Raw genomic sequence first — 18,506 nt, forward strand, 5'->3', positions numbered from 1 at the left:
ATATTTATATAAATCAACTTTTAGTATTTATGACTATTACTTTGCTTTAGCATTTCACATATAAGCGGAACTTATATGTGAAGTTTCTTGCAATGATTTGACAAAGAATTGCGAGAAATTGCAGATAAGGCTACTGCAGAAAATGCCTTATATTTACAAATTTACACTTTATGGGAACTTGACCATTTTCTAAATAACTTTTGTTGCTTGGTAGGTCAGTGGCTCCATTGGTACTTGTCAATTTGAATATTGCAATAAAATGAATGAAACAGCTCATTTAACATTTACTAATTAAGGAAAAACCTGTATATTCCGTCTTGGTAATTATTATCCATCAGTATTATTAGCCTTATTATTTCTAATGTGTAAGAGACAATCCTCACAACGTAGAACACCTGCAGATCAGGGGCCGGATATTAAAAAAAACAAAAAAACTAATGTTTCCTTAAACCCACGAAGCCAGGGCGCGAGGGCCATGCTCGAAACATTTCAACCGTCCTCGTGTGACGTCACAGTACCTGGAACCCTGTAACTGCATCCGAGCTCTTTTACCGGATTGAACGCGGAAATAAATAAAGGTAGCTTGTCTAGTATAGGCAAGAAATCTTCAAATAATTAGATTAGTGCATCAGGCGTCCAAGTAATTCTCACAGGATCTGAGCGCCACAAAGATCTCGATTTTTACCTACCACTCGATACAAAGAGGATAACAAGAAATAACAAGACGTCTGATGCGATGAAAGGTGTTATACAGAGCGAAGTCTGAAGTTCCTCGTGCATCACATAGTTTTTTGCAACAAGACATCAAATTGAATTATTTATTTTCATCATAGAGCCCATACAGGGGATTGCTAGTTTCTCTGTTCCATCCAGCTATTTGTAAGGTTCTCTGAACAAACCAAGTAAAGTAACCCATAACAAACGATGAAACAGGGAAACTAGCGATCAGTTGTAAAGACTTCAGTGATGAAAGCAAGATACAGCACGACTAGATGTGGCACACGAGGGACTTTAGCCAGCCCTATCCCATCCTGGGATAATGCCGATAATCTGGCAGAGGTCACCAAGCCTTGGTCTGGCGTCCTTACCGGGGACAGAAAGCATGGTGGCTGATGCAAATGATTCTTTGTGACGTCGAAGGTTTAGGCATAGCTAATCACAACAGCAAGTCCCCAAAACTTTCTTTAAACGATATGTCCTTTGACTCAACAAATCCTCAGCGAAGCCTACATGAATGCTTGATTTTTTTTTCCTGTGGATAGGCATCCAAAGTTGGATACGCCGTGGGACCTGTTATTTTAACATGGCATAAGATATCACATTTGGTTGCTTGCCTTTGATGGAGATCTTCCTTGAAGACTTTAAGGAATGCCTGATGGAAAAGTAGAAGTGGTTCTCGGTTCTTACAGGACAGTGGTTGAATCTGCTGAGGTATGGGCGAGAGCAAGCGAAACTGTCTAATATTTGCAATACAAACGAATGCTGTGATGCAGGTCAGTTTGGTGGTCACTAGGTGTGAGGATGAGACATACACATTGTATGTAATGTTTTAACTAATTTACTAAATCATTTATACAAATACATTTAGGTCTGAGAACTTTGAATGTTCATACTAACAGAGGAGTTTTTGGAAAGTAGTCGCCGAGAGTGATAGTTAGGGGGTGTGTGAAAAAAAAACACTATGATGCACTGTGAATGTCACAAGGAAATTAATAGAAATGCTTTGCTGGTAAGTGCCTACTTTTGGTGGTTTTTTTCTAAGCTTGGCTTTGATAACTCATATCCTTATTTTCTTGTCTATTAAAGATCTCATGGCAAATTTATTCATAAAAGACCTTGAGGAAAACGTATAATTTTTTTTTTTTTTTTTTTTTAGATTTGAAAATCCTGAATGCAGGCGTATATACATCTCGTCCAGTGAGTATTCTATTGCAAAATACATGAATAGCATGTTGGTTCATCTGTCGACCACATCTTATGCTTGCATGCAAGCGTCTACACACTTCACCTCACGGATTTACCAAAGAAAGAAATGCTTGGAATGGCGCGTTGATTCACCTGCCGACACTATCTCGAATGGCGTGATACTGACTTTACTCTCTCGCCGCCGTAAGTTGTTTGCATTTTCTAGAAGTGTATGTACTTTATTTTTTAGATTCTATTATATAAAACTACTTGAGGCGGTGGTTACACAAGAGAGGTACATTCCTTTTTCTTCTTACGTAGCCACATGAACGATTCCGTTTTACATATTTGGGGGGAGTGGGGATTTCCACCAAGAGATGAAAATTATAATAATGTATGCCTTCCTCTGGTCATAGTGTTTGAACTATGCAGATGGGAAGTGTGTGATACATTCTTTCGATTTTTGCAGATAAGAACAAAAGAAATATGACAAAAACGCTTTCTTTTTTTTTATCATAAATACAAAATCGAAATCGAACCACTGTCCTCCCGAATGAAATGAGACCAGTTCCCTTGGAATTCTGAATTTTCCCCCAAGTTGAGAACTACTGTAGTAGAGAGATGACCAGAATTTATGTGTGAATACGTGCATGCTTCCATACTAACATCGATATACCATCTAGGATATCATAATTTCAGGAATGTCCCTTACTTTATGATAGAAAATATATTCCTACAAAGTGTTTTTTGTGCATATGCGTGTGCAGTTATAACACGCACTAACGACTCATATGAACAGATAACATCGCTTTTTTTTTTTAAAGGTAACACAGTTTGAATGCTTGTTTACTTACCATACACACAAAAGCAGAAGAGGTACCAGAAGTAGAATATGAAGCGCAGAGACCAGCAGCATGTCATGATACGGTTACCTTGCACCATCAGAGTTCTATACATGTTGAAGTAGATGCTGTTGAGAGAGTGGTGAAAACTGGCGCCGCTCTCCAGATGACCAATGAGAAATGCCGCCGGGGCGATAAAAACAGCCGATATGCAGATGCACAGCCATACCTTTAGTTAAAAGTAAGGTTATATAAAAGCGTACAAAGCTTCACCTGTCCTATATCAGTAGATGAAACATATATAAACAAGTCTACATTAACTTAAATTCTCACAATACCTCGGCCCTGAACGGGGAAAATACAGCGAAGGCTCTGTTTTTCTCCTTGGGGGCTCGTGACACGAGGGTTGTCGATTCCATGTAATATGGTGAAGTAAAATCTACCACAGTTTCACGGATGCCTGGATGATATTAACAAAATTGGGTGTATATGTATACGCATTATGCATATTTTATTGCTATCATCAATGTAAAATTCTTGTTCATGCAACTGATTTGTGAAATTCTTATTTTGTGAAATTCTAATTAGTCTGTTTACCTTACCTGTAACTGTCAGCTCGCAAATAGCCAAGTGAGCCTCATGCCTCGCCACCATGCCAATTATCCCCGTGATTGTGCCGTCAGGCTGAGGACCACCCCACTTGCCATCGGGGGGGTTCACGATGCGATAACTGGACGATGAAACTTATAGCAGATTGTCATATATATACATGTATATATATATATGAATATATATATATATATATATATATACATATATATATATATACATATATAAAACAAATATATCTGTGTGTATATATAGCCATATATATAAAATATAATATATATATATATATATATATATATTATATATATTAAATATAAATATATATATATGTACATAAGATATATATAATAACAAATATATATATATATATATATATATATATATATAAATATATATATAAAAGTATATAATATATAAACAATATATATATGAGTAATATTATATACATACATACATATATATATATATATATATATAAAATATATATATATATATATATATATATATATATGTATAATAATATATGTAATACTGTAAAATATATATATATATATAATATATATATATATAATTATATATATATATATATATAATATATAATATAGATAAATATATAAACATATAAATATATGGAATGTATATTATCTACATCATATATATTATCATATATAGATATAATATATAATATATATATTAATATAAATATATATATATATATATAAAATAGATATATATATATGTATATTTTTATGTATATACTGTATAATATCTAAATAAATATATATATACATATATATTAATATAAAGAAAATATATAATATATAATATATGATGTATATATATATAATAAATATATCTATTAAAAGTATATATATATATGTAAGTGTATGTATATCTATAGATATACATTGTATATATATATATATATATATATATATATAAAATCATATCTGTAAAGTAATATATATAGATATAAAGTATGTATATATATGATATATATATATTATAAATATAAAAATAAAATATATATTATGTATATAAATAATTATATATATATAATATTATATATATATATATATATATATATATATATTATCAACATATTATATATATTCATATATATAAATATATAATAATGGATGTATTTGTATATATTATATAGATATATATATATATGACGATAATATATGTAATATATAAATATATACATATATAAAATATATATTTATATACATACATACTACATACATACATATAAATATATATATATATCTATTTATATATATAAATATATATAAAAATATATATATATATAACATATAAGCAGAGAAGAGATGTGAGGTGGGTGTGGCTGTATACTCTCAAAAACTCACACTAACTAACAATCATCACTACACACTATACACTAGTTATCATCACTATCACACAATAACTAAATTTCTCAACTCTCTTAATCTCTAAAAACTCTCACACAATAAAACTCTCACACGTAACAAATACATTTAATATAACACACACACAGACACCCATAACACACACACCCCCACACACACACCCACACACCCACACACCCACCCCCCCCCAACCACAAATCACAAAATATAAAATAAAAAAATAAATCATATAACTTAACTCTATAAAAATCTAACTTTGAGTGTGTATGTGAGTGTGAGGTGTGTGTGCCAGACTACTGTGTGGTCACCCACTCAGTCACAGTCACACAGACCCTAAAGACCTCACACTCAATATACAGACCACACTGACACCTCACACTGAATATTACAATCTTTCTCCCACCATCCTCAACAAACTCTCACCGCGGTCCACAACACTCACAAACTCACTCTCATACAGCCACTTACTCACACTTAGACACACTCAGTCAACTCACACCCCCAAACACACCAAACACACACCTCACTACTCACTCTCCCACACACACACACTAGCCACCCACACACAATCACACATCACACAAACACTCACACTAACCCACTCACATCACGCAAACACACACACTCAAACTCACTAACTCACTCCACACCCTGACACAACCACACACACACAGACACACCACCCATCCACTCACACTACACACACTCTCACACACACACACAACACTCACCCCCAAGTCCACTCACACCACTCAAACACACACTTCAAACACTCTCTCCCACACACTCTAATACCGTCCATCACAAAAAATCCCTCTCACACACAACCAAACACACACTCTCTCACACACACACACACACACTCACACACACTGACAGGAGAGAGATTGAGTGTAGAGATGTAGAGAGTATGAGAGGAGGAGAGAGTGAGAGTGAGGGATATAGTTGAGAGTGAGTCAGCCATATCACAGTTCCACAAAAAATCCACTCACACTCACACTCACACACACACTGACACACACACTCAAACACTCACACACTACACTCACAAACACACACACATCTCACTCCACACACACACACACCACACACTCACTCAGAATATATAGATAGATGTGAGTGTGTGTGAGAGTGAGATCCTGCCACACACTGACACCAACACAAACTCACTCACTCACACAACACACACACACACACACACACACCCTTAGTGAGAGATAGATGAAGATATGATAGATATCGATATTTAGATAGAGAGAGAGAGTAGAGATAGATACAGATGAGATTAGGTGAAAATGATATAGCGTGGTGATATGTTTGACACATCTCAATCACTAACTCTCACACTCACTCAACACTCACAACTCTATCTCACACCAATCTGACACTCACACTCACCACAAATTCACACACCCACACCAGACACAACCTCCCTCTCAGTCCCCACACCCTACACAGACACACTCAAACACAAACAACATCACACACACCACACACACAAACTCTCACACAAACGCAACCCTCCCCCCACCCTCCACCCCGACCACCCCACCCCCCCCCCACCCCCCCCCCCCCACCCCACCCACCCCCCCCCCCCCACCCACCCCCCCCCCCCCTCCCCCCCCCCCCCCCCCCCCCCCCCCACCCCCATCACTCCACACTCACACCACACACTCTCACACACACACACACTCACACACACACTACCTGTGTCTACCACAATCTGCCAACACCCCACCCCGACACCCAGAACCCACCCACACAACAACCCACCACACACTATATAAATATATATATAACATATCTCTCAATCAAAATAACATAAATATCTCTATAAATAACCAAACACACACACACCGCACCCCAACCACAAACCCCACACCCACACACACAACACACACCACCCACACAACACCACACACACCACAACACCTATCTATCAAATCAAAATCTAAATCTAAATATCTATCAATAAATCTCTACCATCAATCCTATATAAAAAAAAATAACTAACTATCTACTATATAAATATACCATACATAAATAACAACTATCACAAGAGCGACGCGAGAAATGTGTTAATACATATATATACTCACAATATCTCAATATAAAAACACCACACACTCACATCACACCACACATGTTGAGAGATAGATAAAGATAGATATAGATACAAAACACTCACACATCAGACACACACACACAACACACACACACCCACACACACACACACACAACACAGCCACACACACACCAACAACACACACACACTCACACAAACACACAGCACACCTCCCACCAACTCACTCTCAACTCTCACAAACTCACACATCACAAAACTCACACACACACACACTCTCCTCACAAACCTCACACTAACTACACACTACAATCACAGCCCACAAACACCCGCACACACACACTCACACACTCACAAACACACCTCACACTCAAACTCATCTCTATCACAAACACCAAACACAACCCCAACACTCACACACACAAAAATAGAGCACCCACTCCCACACCATCACTACTCCACACACTCACACTCACACACACACACCACAAACCCTCACATCAGACAGACTGTACTATGTAAATAAACTCACTCACTCAAACGACCAATCACTCTGAATACCCCCCACCCCACACCCCCCCCCCAACCACACCCCCACCCCCCCCCGCACACCCCCACACCCCCACACCCAAACACATCAATAACTCATAACTCTATCAAACAATATCTTAATATATATCTATCAATCATTCTATATACCTATATATATACTATAAACCTCTCTTCAAATTACTAAAACTATATAAATATCTATATACTTACCTCTCTAACTAATCAGAATCATCACTAAATCTCAATAAATATATATAACTATCATATATAATCAATTCATACTATATATCAATAAATCACAACATATAAAATCTATAAATATATCAATAACAAATACATACCAATTTATCTCAAATACAACATTCCCACTAAATCTCATCATCTCTATATACCTACACTAAGACCTATCTATCAACAATCTAAATCAATATCTATATATATCAAACATCATAAATCTGTAATATCACAATAACCTCTAAAAATATAAATATCTAAAAAAAATATAAACTATACAATCCTCTACATAAACAATCTATATAATACATATTATATCTCTCTGTCTGAAAAGTAATCTCTCCTCCATATAAAACTCTAAAAAACTCAAATATCTATCACTCACTCTCAAAATAAATCATCAATATCTACAATATACTATCTATATCTACAAATGCATATGAATAGTCTAACACACACACACCCACACACACACACACAGCACACACACACCCACACACACAGCACCACCCCCACACCCCATATATCTCAATATATATATTCTCAATCTATATAAAAATCAAAATCACACACACAGAGTGAGAGATATAGAGGGAGTGGGATAGAGAGAGTCTCACACACACAAACACACACACACTACACACACACTCACTCTCACACTCTTCACACTCTCTCACTCACAATCACACACACACACTCACATCTCACACACACACACACTCACACACATAGAGAGAGATAGTGTGTGTGTGATAGATTGTGTCTGAACTCAAACTAATCATAATACTATATATCTCACTCAATCTAACCTTCAATCTCTATAACATCTCTCACACTCTCAATATCTCACTCAATCTACTCCAACAGACTAACTCAATCTCTCACACTCACACAAACTCACACTAACACACACTCACACTCACACACAAACTTACAGATAGAACCAGATAGAAAAGCACACACACACTCTCTCTCACACACACACCTCACACACACAAACACTCACAACACCCCCACACACACTCCAACACACACACACACACACACTCTCACACACCACACACTAATCACACACACTCACCACACTCACCAAAACCCATGAAACACAAACAGACACACACGCTCAAACCCACACACCACACACTCCCACTCTCACACACACACTCACTCACTCACAAACACACAAAACACAAACACACGAACACACAGTGAGAGAGAGCCAGCACACCCCACACACCCACACTCACACACATCCCTCACACACACGCTCACCCACACAACCACACACACTCCGACCAACTCACACCCACTCCACCCACACACTCAAACACACACTCAAACACACACTCACACCAACACAAACACACACTCACACCCTCACACACACACACTCCACACACACAACACACACACTCCACACTCGACAAACCCACAACACACCCTCAGACCTCACAAACATCACACACAGAAACACACTCACACACACACACCACTACACACACACACTCACCACTCACACACACAAACACTCACACCCTTAAATAAGAGAGACAGAGAGAAAGCTCACTCACCCCACCATCACACACACTATCAATACACACACACACACTCACAGCACACACACACAATCACACACCACACTGTCCACCCTCACACTAACACTCTCTCACACACTCACCCTCACCTCACACACTCACTCACACACACTTACCATATGAGAGACATAGATTACATCACACACACCACACACCCACACACACACACACACAAAACACACACTCACACTCACAACACAACACACACTCACACACAACACACACACCCCTCCCCACACACAATATCACTCACACTCTCACACACCAAACACACACGACACACACACATACCACACACACTCACACACACTCACAAACACACACACACACCGACCACACACACCAACCACTCACACTCAAACAAACCCACACACCTCACACACGATCCCTACACTCTCTACACCACACTCAAACACACCACTCACACACCTCACACTCTCACAACCCCTCTAACAGACCCTCACCCTATAACACACCCTAACACAAACAGACACACTACACAAGACACTCACTCACACACACACAAACATCACACACCACACACTTACAAAGACCCTACACCCCACCACTCCCCTCTCAAAAAGGCACTCACAACACACTGACACACTCACACACATACTCTCACCACAATCCCACTACACTCACACCACACACACATCACACACACTCACCACACCACACACACACACCACACCCACACACACACAGCCCACTCATAACACACATCACTGACACTCTCACCTAACCAACTCCACTCTCACACACTCACACACACACACTCTCACACACAAACCCACACATTCAGTAGTGTGTATGAGAGTTTGATAAACTACCCACCCATCACACACACATCTCTCTAACTCTACTATATATAAATCATCTAACAATGAAGAGATGTGTATGTGTGTTAGATATACACACACACCTCTCTATATAATTAAAAAAATCTCTCAACTCACATATCTCACAAAGAACTACTCTCTCTCTCAAACAATGAACCTCCTCACTCCCACAAATAAAAATATAATATATAACAAACTATCATATATCTATCTACTACATCTATCAATATATCTAATCTTAATCCACTCACACGTCACCACACACAAACTCTCTCTCTGTATAAATCTATATCTATCACACTAATCATAATATATAGAACTAAAACTCTATAGTGTGAGAGATGAGAAGATGAGTGTGAGTGGAGTGAGAGTAGTGAGGTCTGCACACACCACCACACATTATATCACTGTCTCACACACTCTCACACACATCACTCACAATCTCACTCAGTCCCCTCCATATATCTAAACTATCACTCCTACTAAAAATCTATCTCAATCTCAAAATACTCTCCTCTATCTATCAGACAGTGTGGACTGTGTGATACTGCTCACTCTACATATCTCACTCTCACTATCCTAAATCTCTCACTCTATCTCACTACGTCCAAATACTCTCATAAATCACAAACTCAACACTCACACTCATCTATCACTCTCAACTATTAAATCACACACACACACACACAACTATCTCTCTACATCACCACACTATCACCACTCTAATGACCCACTCCCACACCCACTCACTCTCTTCACTCATCCAATTACAAAATCAACCTAACTAAACACAATCACCACTTCACTACTCACACACACACACACACATCACACACTCACTCTCCCCTGCCAAGATCTCAAAATCAAAACTCTACTAAAATAACTCTAACACGCACACACACTCATTCACTCACTCACACTCACACTCAATCAAACACACTAACCACCACCTCACACAGTCACACACACTATCAGACTCAAACTAACTCATCACACCTACACACACTCTCACAACACTCTCACTAACACAAACTAAAATTACACTCACCTTTCACACACCCACCACTCTAACAACTACCTCTATCACAAACTCTCACACACACACAATAAACACAATCACTCTCTATAAAATTATCACTCACACTCAACTTCCTCTCACTCTCACAACTATAACTCACTCTCTCAATCAAACTCTCTCACACACCAATCTAACTCCAAAACCCCTAACAAAAACCTAACAATAACCATCACACAATATCTCACTCTCTCACCCTGCCTAGCACCACTATATCCGCTACTCAATCTATCAATCTTAAATCACTCACACACAATCACACACCACTCAACAATCACTCACACACCCTGCCTGAGTCTTTAACTCAGAATACTATATCATTCCCCACTCACACAAAACACATCACACATGCTCACACAATAACTCTCACCCCCCACAAACAGATCTCCAATCCATCTCTCTCTTAACACAAAACTCACACACACACTCTAACTCCACACACACACACACTTGAACTCACTGTCACACTACATCACACTCAAACACTCACAAACAAACTCACTCACATCCATCATCTCTCCCTATCACAGAAACACTACTAAAACACTCTATCCCAAACTCAGTCACACACAAACACACACTCAAATCCTCTCACACACACACACACTCACACACAAACACCCAATCTCAGTCTCACCACACAAACTACTAAAACTAAATAAAACCTCTCTCTCCGACCTGTATCTCTCACAAAAACACTCACACCTCACCACTCACACTAAGTCTACTCTCTTCATAACTAACTCGAAAATGTCCTGACTCTACAATCATCCCTACTATATCACACATAACCACTAACTCTCTATCACTCAATCACTCACACACCACACACTCACTCTCTATCTCTCACTCACTACACCCCCCCCCCCCCCCCCCCCCCCCCCCCCACTCACTCTAACACACACTATCTCATACACTCACTCTCACAAAACACACTCATCACTCACACTCATAGAACACTCCACTCACCACACATCTCTCACACACACACTACACACACTACTCACTCACACCACACACACTCAACACACACTTCTCACACTCACACTACACCACTATCACTCATACAGAGTGAGAGTCCTCTCACAATCCACACTACTCTAAATCACTCTCCAATATCACTCATCTCTCACACTCACTACAAACTATCACACTCTATCTCAACACCTATCATCTCACTCCTCTCAATCTCACTCACACACACACCCTACACACACCACACTCACTCTCACTACATCACACAATCACTACTGACCCTCATACTCTCACTCACACACTCAACAATCTCTCTCTCTCCCTACAACTCAAACTGACACACTCTCTACATCTCTCTCAATCATCTCCTCACACTCACATCTCACAATCACCTCACAGCTCACAAACACGCACTAACAATGACTAAAACACAATCCCAGAATACAATATCTCACTCTCCAACTCTCACTAACAAAACACACCTGTATGTCAGTACGTATACAATCTACTATCAACGACCTATCAATATAGAATATACCTAACACACACACACCACACACACACACACACACACACCACACACCCAACATATCTATATAACCATATAAAACTATATATATATATATAATATATATAAATACCTATATAAATCAATATATATATATATAATATACATATATATAAATATAAAACTAAATATTTAATATATATATTCATATAAACTATATCAAACTATCAATTTCTCTCTCTCTCTCACTCCACATTCTCTTCTCCTACATCTCTCCTCTCTCTCTCACTCTCTCGCATACACATCTTCTCTCTCGCTATAAATCTCAAATATATATATATATAAATATATATAATGTTTATATTAAGTAGATAACATATTACACCTATATATGTAGCAGAACATATATATAAAATATAAAATATATAATATCGATATTTATCTATCTCTATATAATGGTCTGAAGAATATAACTATATACATATATAAATATAATATCTATATCTATATAAAATATATCTATCTATATAGATATATATACGTACATAAATATACCACATATATATATAAATCAATATCATAATAACATATCATATACATATATATATAAAATAAAATATCTGAATATATTTATATATCAATGTAATATAATTATAATATAAATACTATATATAGGATTATATATATATCTATATATTATATATTACATAACCATATCACTATCAATTATAGTATTTGTGTGTATGTGTTTCTGATATATAATATACACACACACCCACACAGAAATAAAACTATAAATATATATATATATATAAATATAAATATATAAATATCATATATATAATATATATATATATATAATCTTATGTGTGTGTGTGGGTGTGTGTTTGAATATATATACACACACCACACTCCACAATATATAATTATATATATATATAATAAATATAATATAAATAATCAGTCTGTACCTCCATATATATATATATAATATATATATATATATATAAATATTATAAATATATACACACACACACACACACACCACACACACACACATATATCTTATAATAGCTATATATATATATATATAATATATATATATATAAATATATGTACCTCCATATATATAGCTATATATATATATATATATATATATAAATATATCTATATATATATATATATATATATATATATATACATATAATTATACACACACACCACACACACTACCAATATATATCTATAAATATTTATATATATGAAATATATATCTATATATATCAAAAAAAATATATATATATTATATATATATGTACCCTCCATATATATATATATATATCTATATAAATATCTGTATATATATATATAATAAATATACTCTATATATCCAATATGTACCTCCAAATCTATATATATCTATAAATATATCAATATATATATATATATACGTACATATCCAATCTATAATATATATAATATATAATAAATATATCTAATATGTATATATATCATATATATATACCATAATAATATAATATATATATATAATATATATATCATCTATATAAATATATAAAACTCTATACCCAATCATGTAAATAAACCTATATATATACATATCTATTGATGTAATAATAAATATATAAATATCTTAACTAAATAAATGTCTAAATATATATATATATCTCAATCACTATATATCTATACATATGTATATGTAAAATATACATCTACTCTACCTATATATTAATGGATATAGCTAAAACTAACTATCTATCCTCTCACTGTCACACACTAAATCTATCTATCACACACACACATATACCTATATCAATATCTATAAAACTAACTAATAAAAATCTATATATCTAAACTATATCTATCTGTATCATTTATAATATGTATAATTATAAATATATATATATATATCTAAATAACACACAAACACTCTAAATCATCACACTCTAGAATGAATTTTGTTGACTGAGTGAAAGCACACTCACCCACACCCACCCACCCATCCCATCTCTCTATCACACTCTATCACACACTCAACGGCTAAGCAACAATAAGCTAATATCTCTCTCTAAATATCTCACACTCAAACTCAATATCTGTCTGTGTAAAGTCTGAGTGTCAGCACTCCAAACCCTCACACACTCAAACACTATCTCTCACTCACTCACACACTCACTCACACACACAAACTCACTCTCACAACACTCTCTCAGTGTGTGTGTGTGAAACCACCCAACACAACATAACAAACACACAACTCACACACAACACACTCACACTCACACTCACCCTCCGACCCTCTTCTCATATCCTCTATCTATATCTATAATCTAAAGACACTCTGTCACTCACTACACACACTAAAACTATCAACGCTAACTACACCACAGTCCATCTACATCTCTAACTCCCTCTACTCTTTCTGTCACTAAAAACTGACACACAACTCTCACTCTCAAACACTCAAACACACACTCTCACACACACTCTCAACCCACAGACTCAGACACACTCTACACACACTCCCACTCTCAATCAGTTCTCTACACTAACTCTCACAAGTATATATCAATCACACACACTCACTTCTCAATCATCACACACTGCACACCAGTCATACACTCACCACACAATCTCACTACAATCCACTAGCACAATCTCCCACTCACACACACACACTCTCAAAATCTCTATCCTCTATACACACTATATATAACCCCAGCATGTATGATCACCACACAATACACAATTTATCTCTAACAACAACATCACTCTCTCTCTAACACATCTCTCACTCACTATCTCCACTGTACACTGACTGTGTATATATATACCACTCGACACACACTCACTCTCCTCCAAAAACACTCTAAATCTCAATAACACACCTATCACACTCTCAATATCAAACTACCAGCAACAGAGTGTATGTACATATCTCACTATCTAACACACATCCACACACACAATCTCTCACACTCTCACAATCTCAATCTCAATCTCTCCCATCCTAGTGTGTCTATATATATCTAAAACATATCACTAAATCAATCTAAAAATCTCTAACCCACTCTCTCTCTAACAGACACAATCAACCAAATATCAACTTCTCTCTCACACACACACACACCACTCTAAATCCCATATGAAAATCTCGAGTCACTTCTACACACACACATATCAACACACACTCACAAACAAGCTCACTCTCAATACTCCAAATAATCCAATGACACTAATCCCCACACACTCACTATGTATCTATCAGACCTCACAATCTCAATCTCCTCACTCTCACACAACTCTCACAGACTCACACAGCCACACTCACTCACTCACACTCACACCACAAAAACATCAATACACAAACACTCTCACTCCCAGACACACTCCTGACACAAACTGTATAATAAATCTCTCACTCACTCACACTATCACGACTCACACTCTCCACACTCTACTCAATCACACTCTCACTCAACACTCAACAGAAGATAGATAGAGAGAGAGATGAGAGAGAGTGTGTATACTGTGAATAACCATTATATACATTATCAACCTAACTAATAACTCCTATAAAAACAATAACACAGAAACTCTAATTATAATACCTATATCTATATCCTTATGTGCATTATATATACAAAAATATATGTATGTAGTATATATCTATATATCAATAGATATCTATTTCAATATATATCACTCTACAGATATCAAAACATCAATATAAGAAAATATATAAATAAAAAAAAATACCCACACCTATATTATATAAATATTCTCTATATCAAAATAATATAAATATCTATATATATATCTACATAACTAATGATAATATATACAAAATCAAATTATCATAACTCTAAACTATAAAATAATATAACTATATTCTATAATTTATATAACAGTCAAATATATATATAAATATATAAATAATCATATATATAAATAAATATTAAGTATCTATAATGTACTATATATATTTCATAAAACTAATATCTATATATATATCAATGTATGTCATATGTCTATCTCAGATCACTACTCAACTAAATCTATATCACTATATAAATAAATATCTATCTATATCAATCTCAAAAACTTGACTGTGTAAGTGTCACTATATCACTCTCCTATCACACTATATCTATCTCAATTCTACTAACACAACTCTCACTATCTACCACAAAACCACAATACCAACTCACAGAATGACACAAAATAACTAGAATCCCAAACAATCTCACTCTAACAAACACACACACACACAACACACAAACACTGACCGTTGACTCTCTCACACAAACTCACACCTCAACAACTACACATCACTCTATCATCACCACACACACAGACTGAAACAAACTAACAGACACACACACTCACACACACACACAAACACACACTCAAACCAAAACTCCCCCACACCCACACTCAACAGACCACAGACTCTCAAAGTCACACACACACACACACTCACACTACACACATCACACAAACACAAACACACACACACCCCTCAATAACGTGTCTCTCACTCACCTCACCACACATCACTCACTCACACACCACACTACACAAACTAACACCCCACACTCAGTACCGTAGAGTCTCACAATCACACACTCTCCCTCACACTCATATATCCCTAAATACACTATACCTATATACCTAACACCACGAGTGTGTGATGTGTGTTGTTGTGAATAGATGTTTATCTGTGTCTGTGTAAGGGCTATTTGTACACTGAATATAGTTAAAGTATTTCATCGACTATAGACTGAATTATAAATTCCTTGTTACATACGTGAAGTTAAACTTTGCGCTTAGAGCGTCCACTACTGTTGGGTCTACCCCAGACCCTGGAACAACAGTTCCGTTTTCCAATTTGATTATCTTGAAAAAAGGCCAGTTATCGTTAGCAGTGACAATGAGCTCGCGGCCTTGCAAGTCCGTGTAGAGCGTCTCGATGTCTGGAAAAAGTGGCGAGGTCAGGTAGACTCCCATTCCTTGAACTTTGTTTGTCCACCATATGCCCACTTGGTAGAATCTGTAGGTTAACAATTCACGTAACAGAATAAAAATAAATCAAGCATATCAACAAATTTGCATGCATGTATGTGTCCCTTCCCCATACTTTTTTCTACTGCTAACACCCGTTCTATCTCTCCTTTCTCATTTTCCATTATACCTTTCTCTCTCTTGAGTTCATTACCTGATTATGCCGTCTTTATCAACACGAGAAGAAAACAGGTTCGCCTTTCCATCGGAAGACATCTCGGCTAAAGTCGCCTGTTACAGAAAGTACAGCTGTAGTTGTCGGGATACGTCTTTATCACGAATATATTTTGTTATGTTATACACATTAATATGCAAGGGTATGCGTGCGGATCTCTCTTTCTCCCCCCACCCCCCTCTCTCTCTCATTAAATTTTGCTTGGTTTTAAATACTTTATTTTGTAGCTTAATATTCTTCAATTGTTTTCATATGAACGGAAAGCTGTTACATACATACATACATACCCCCCCTCCCACACACACACACACACACACAGGGTAAATAATATAGTATATATATATATATAATATAAAAATATATAATATATATATATATATAGATATATATACATACATACATATATAAGTATATGTGATGTATTCGTATATAAATATATATCATATATAATATATTAGATATATATAATAATATAAAGAGCGAGAGAGAGAGAGAGGTGTACACCCTCACATTACAGTACATACGTAACTATAGATAGATAATAATATATATATATAGATATATATGGATATATATATAAATATATATAAATATAATATATATATAATATAATATATACACAGTATACGGTT

The 18,506-nt window shown here is 35.8% G+C and overlaps 1 protein-coding gene across 1 annotated transcript; it reads right to left on the minus strand.

Annotated features, from left to right (window-relative positions):
* Positions 1-938: 938 nt before the first annotated feature.
* LOC122261199 (glutamate receptor ionotropic, delta-2) lies at positions 939-18,047 on the minus strand. The gene is made up of 7 exons (XM_086552368.1): positions 17,854-18,047; positions 17,446-17,688; positions 3,350-3,477; positions 3,086-3,207; positions 2,760-2,976; positions 1,335-1,509; positions 939-1,083 (listed from the first exon to the last, which is right to left on the minus strand). Exons 1-7 carry the CDS (start codon positions 17,913-17,915, stop codon positions 939-941), a joined length of 1,092 nt encoding a protein of 363 aa, XP_086408494.1. The 5' UTR covers positions 17,916-18,047.
* Between the last annotated feature and the right edge of the window lie 459 nt (positions 18,048-18,506).

The sequence above is a fragment of the Penaeus japonicus genome, unplaced genomic scaffold, assembly GCF_977035675.1.
Source record: "Penaeus japonicus unplaced genomic scaffold, GWHDUDI00000001_assembly GWHDUDI00000026, whole genome shotgun sequence".
Taxonomy (NCBI): Eukaryota; Metazoa; Arthropoda; class Malacostraca; order Decapoda; family Penaeidae; genus Penaeus; species Penaeus japonicus.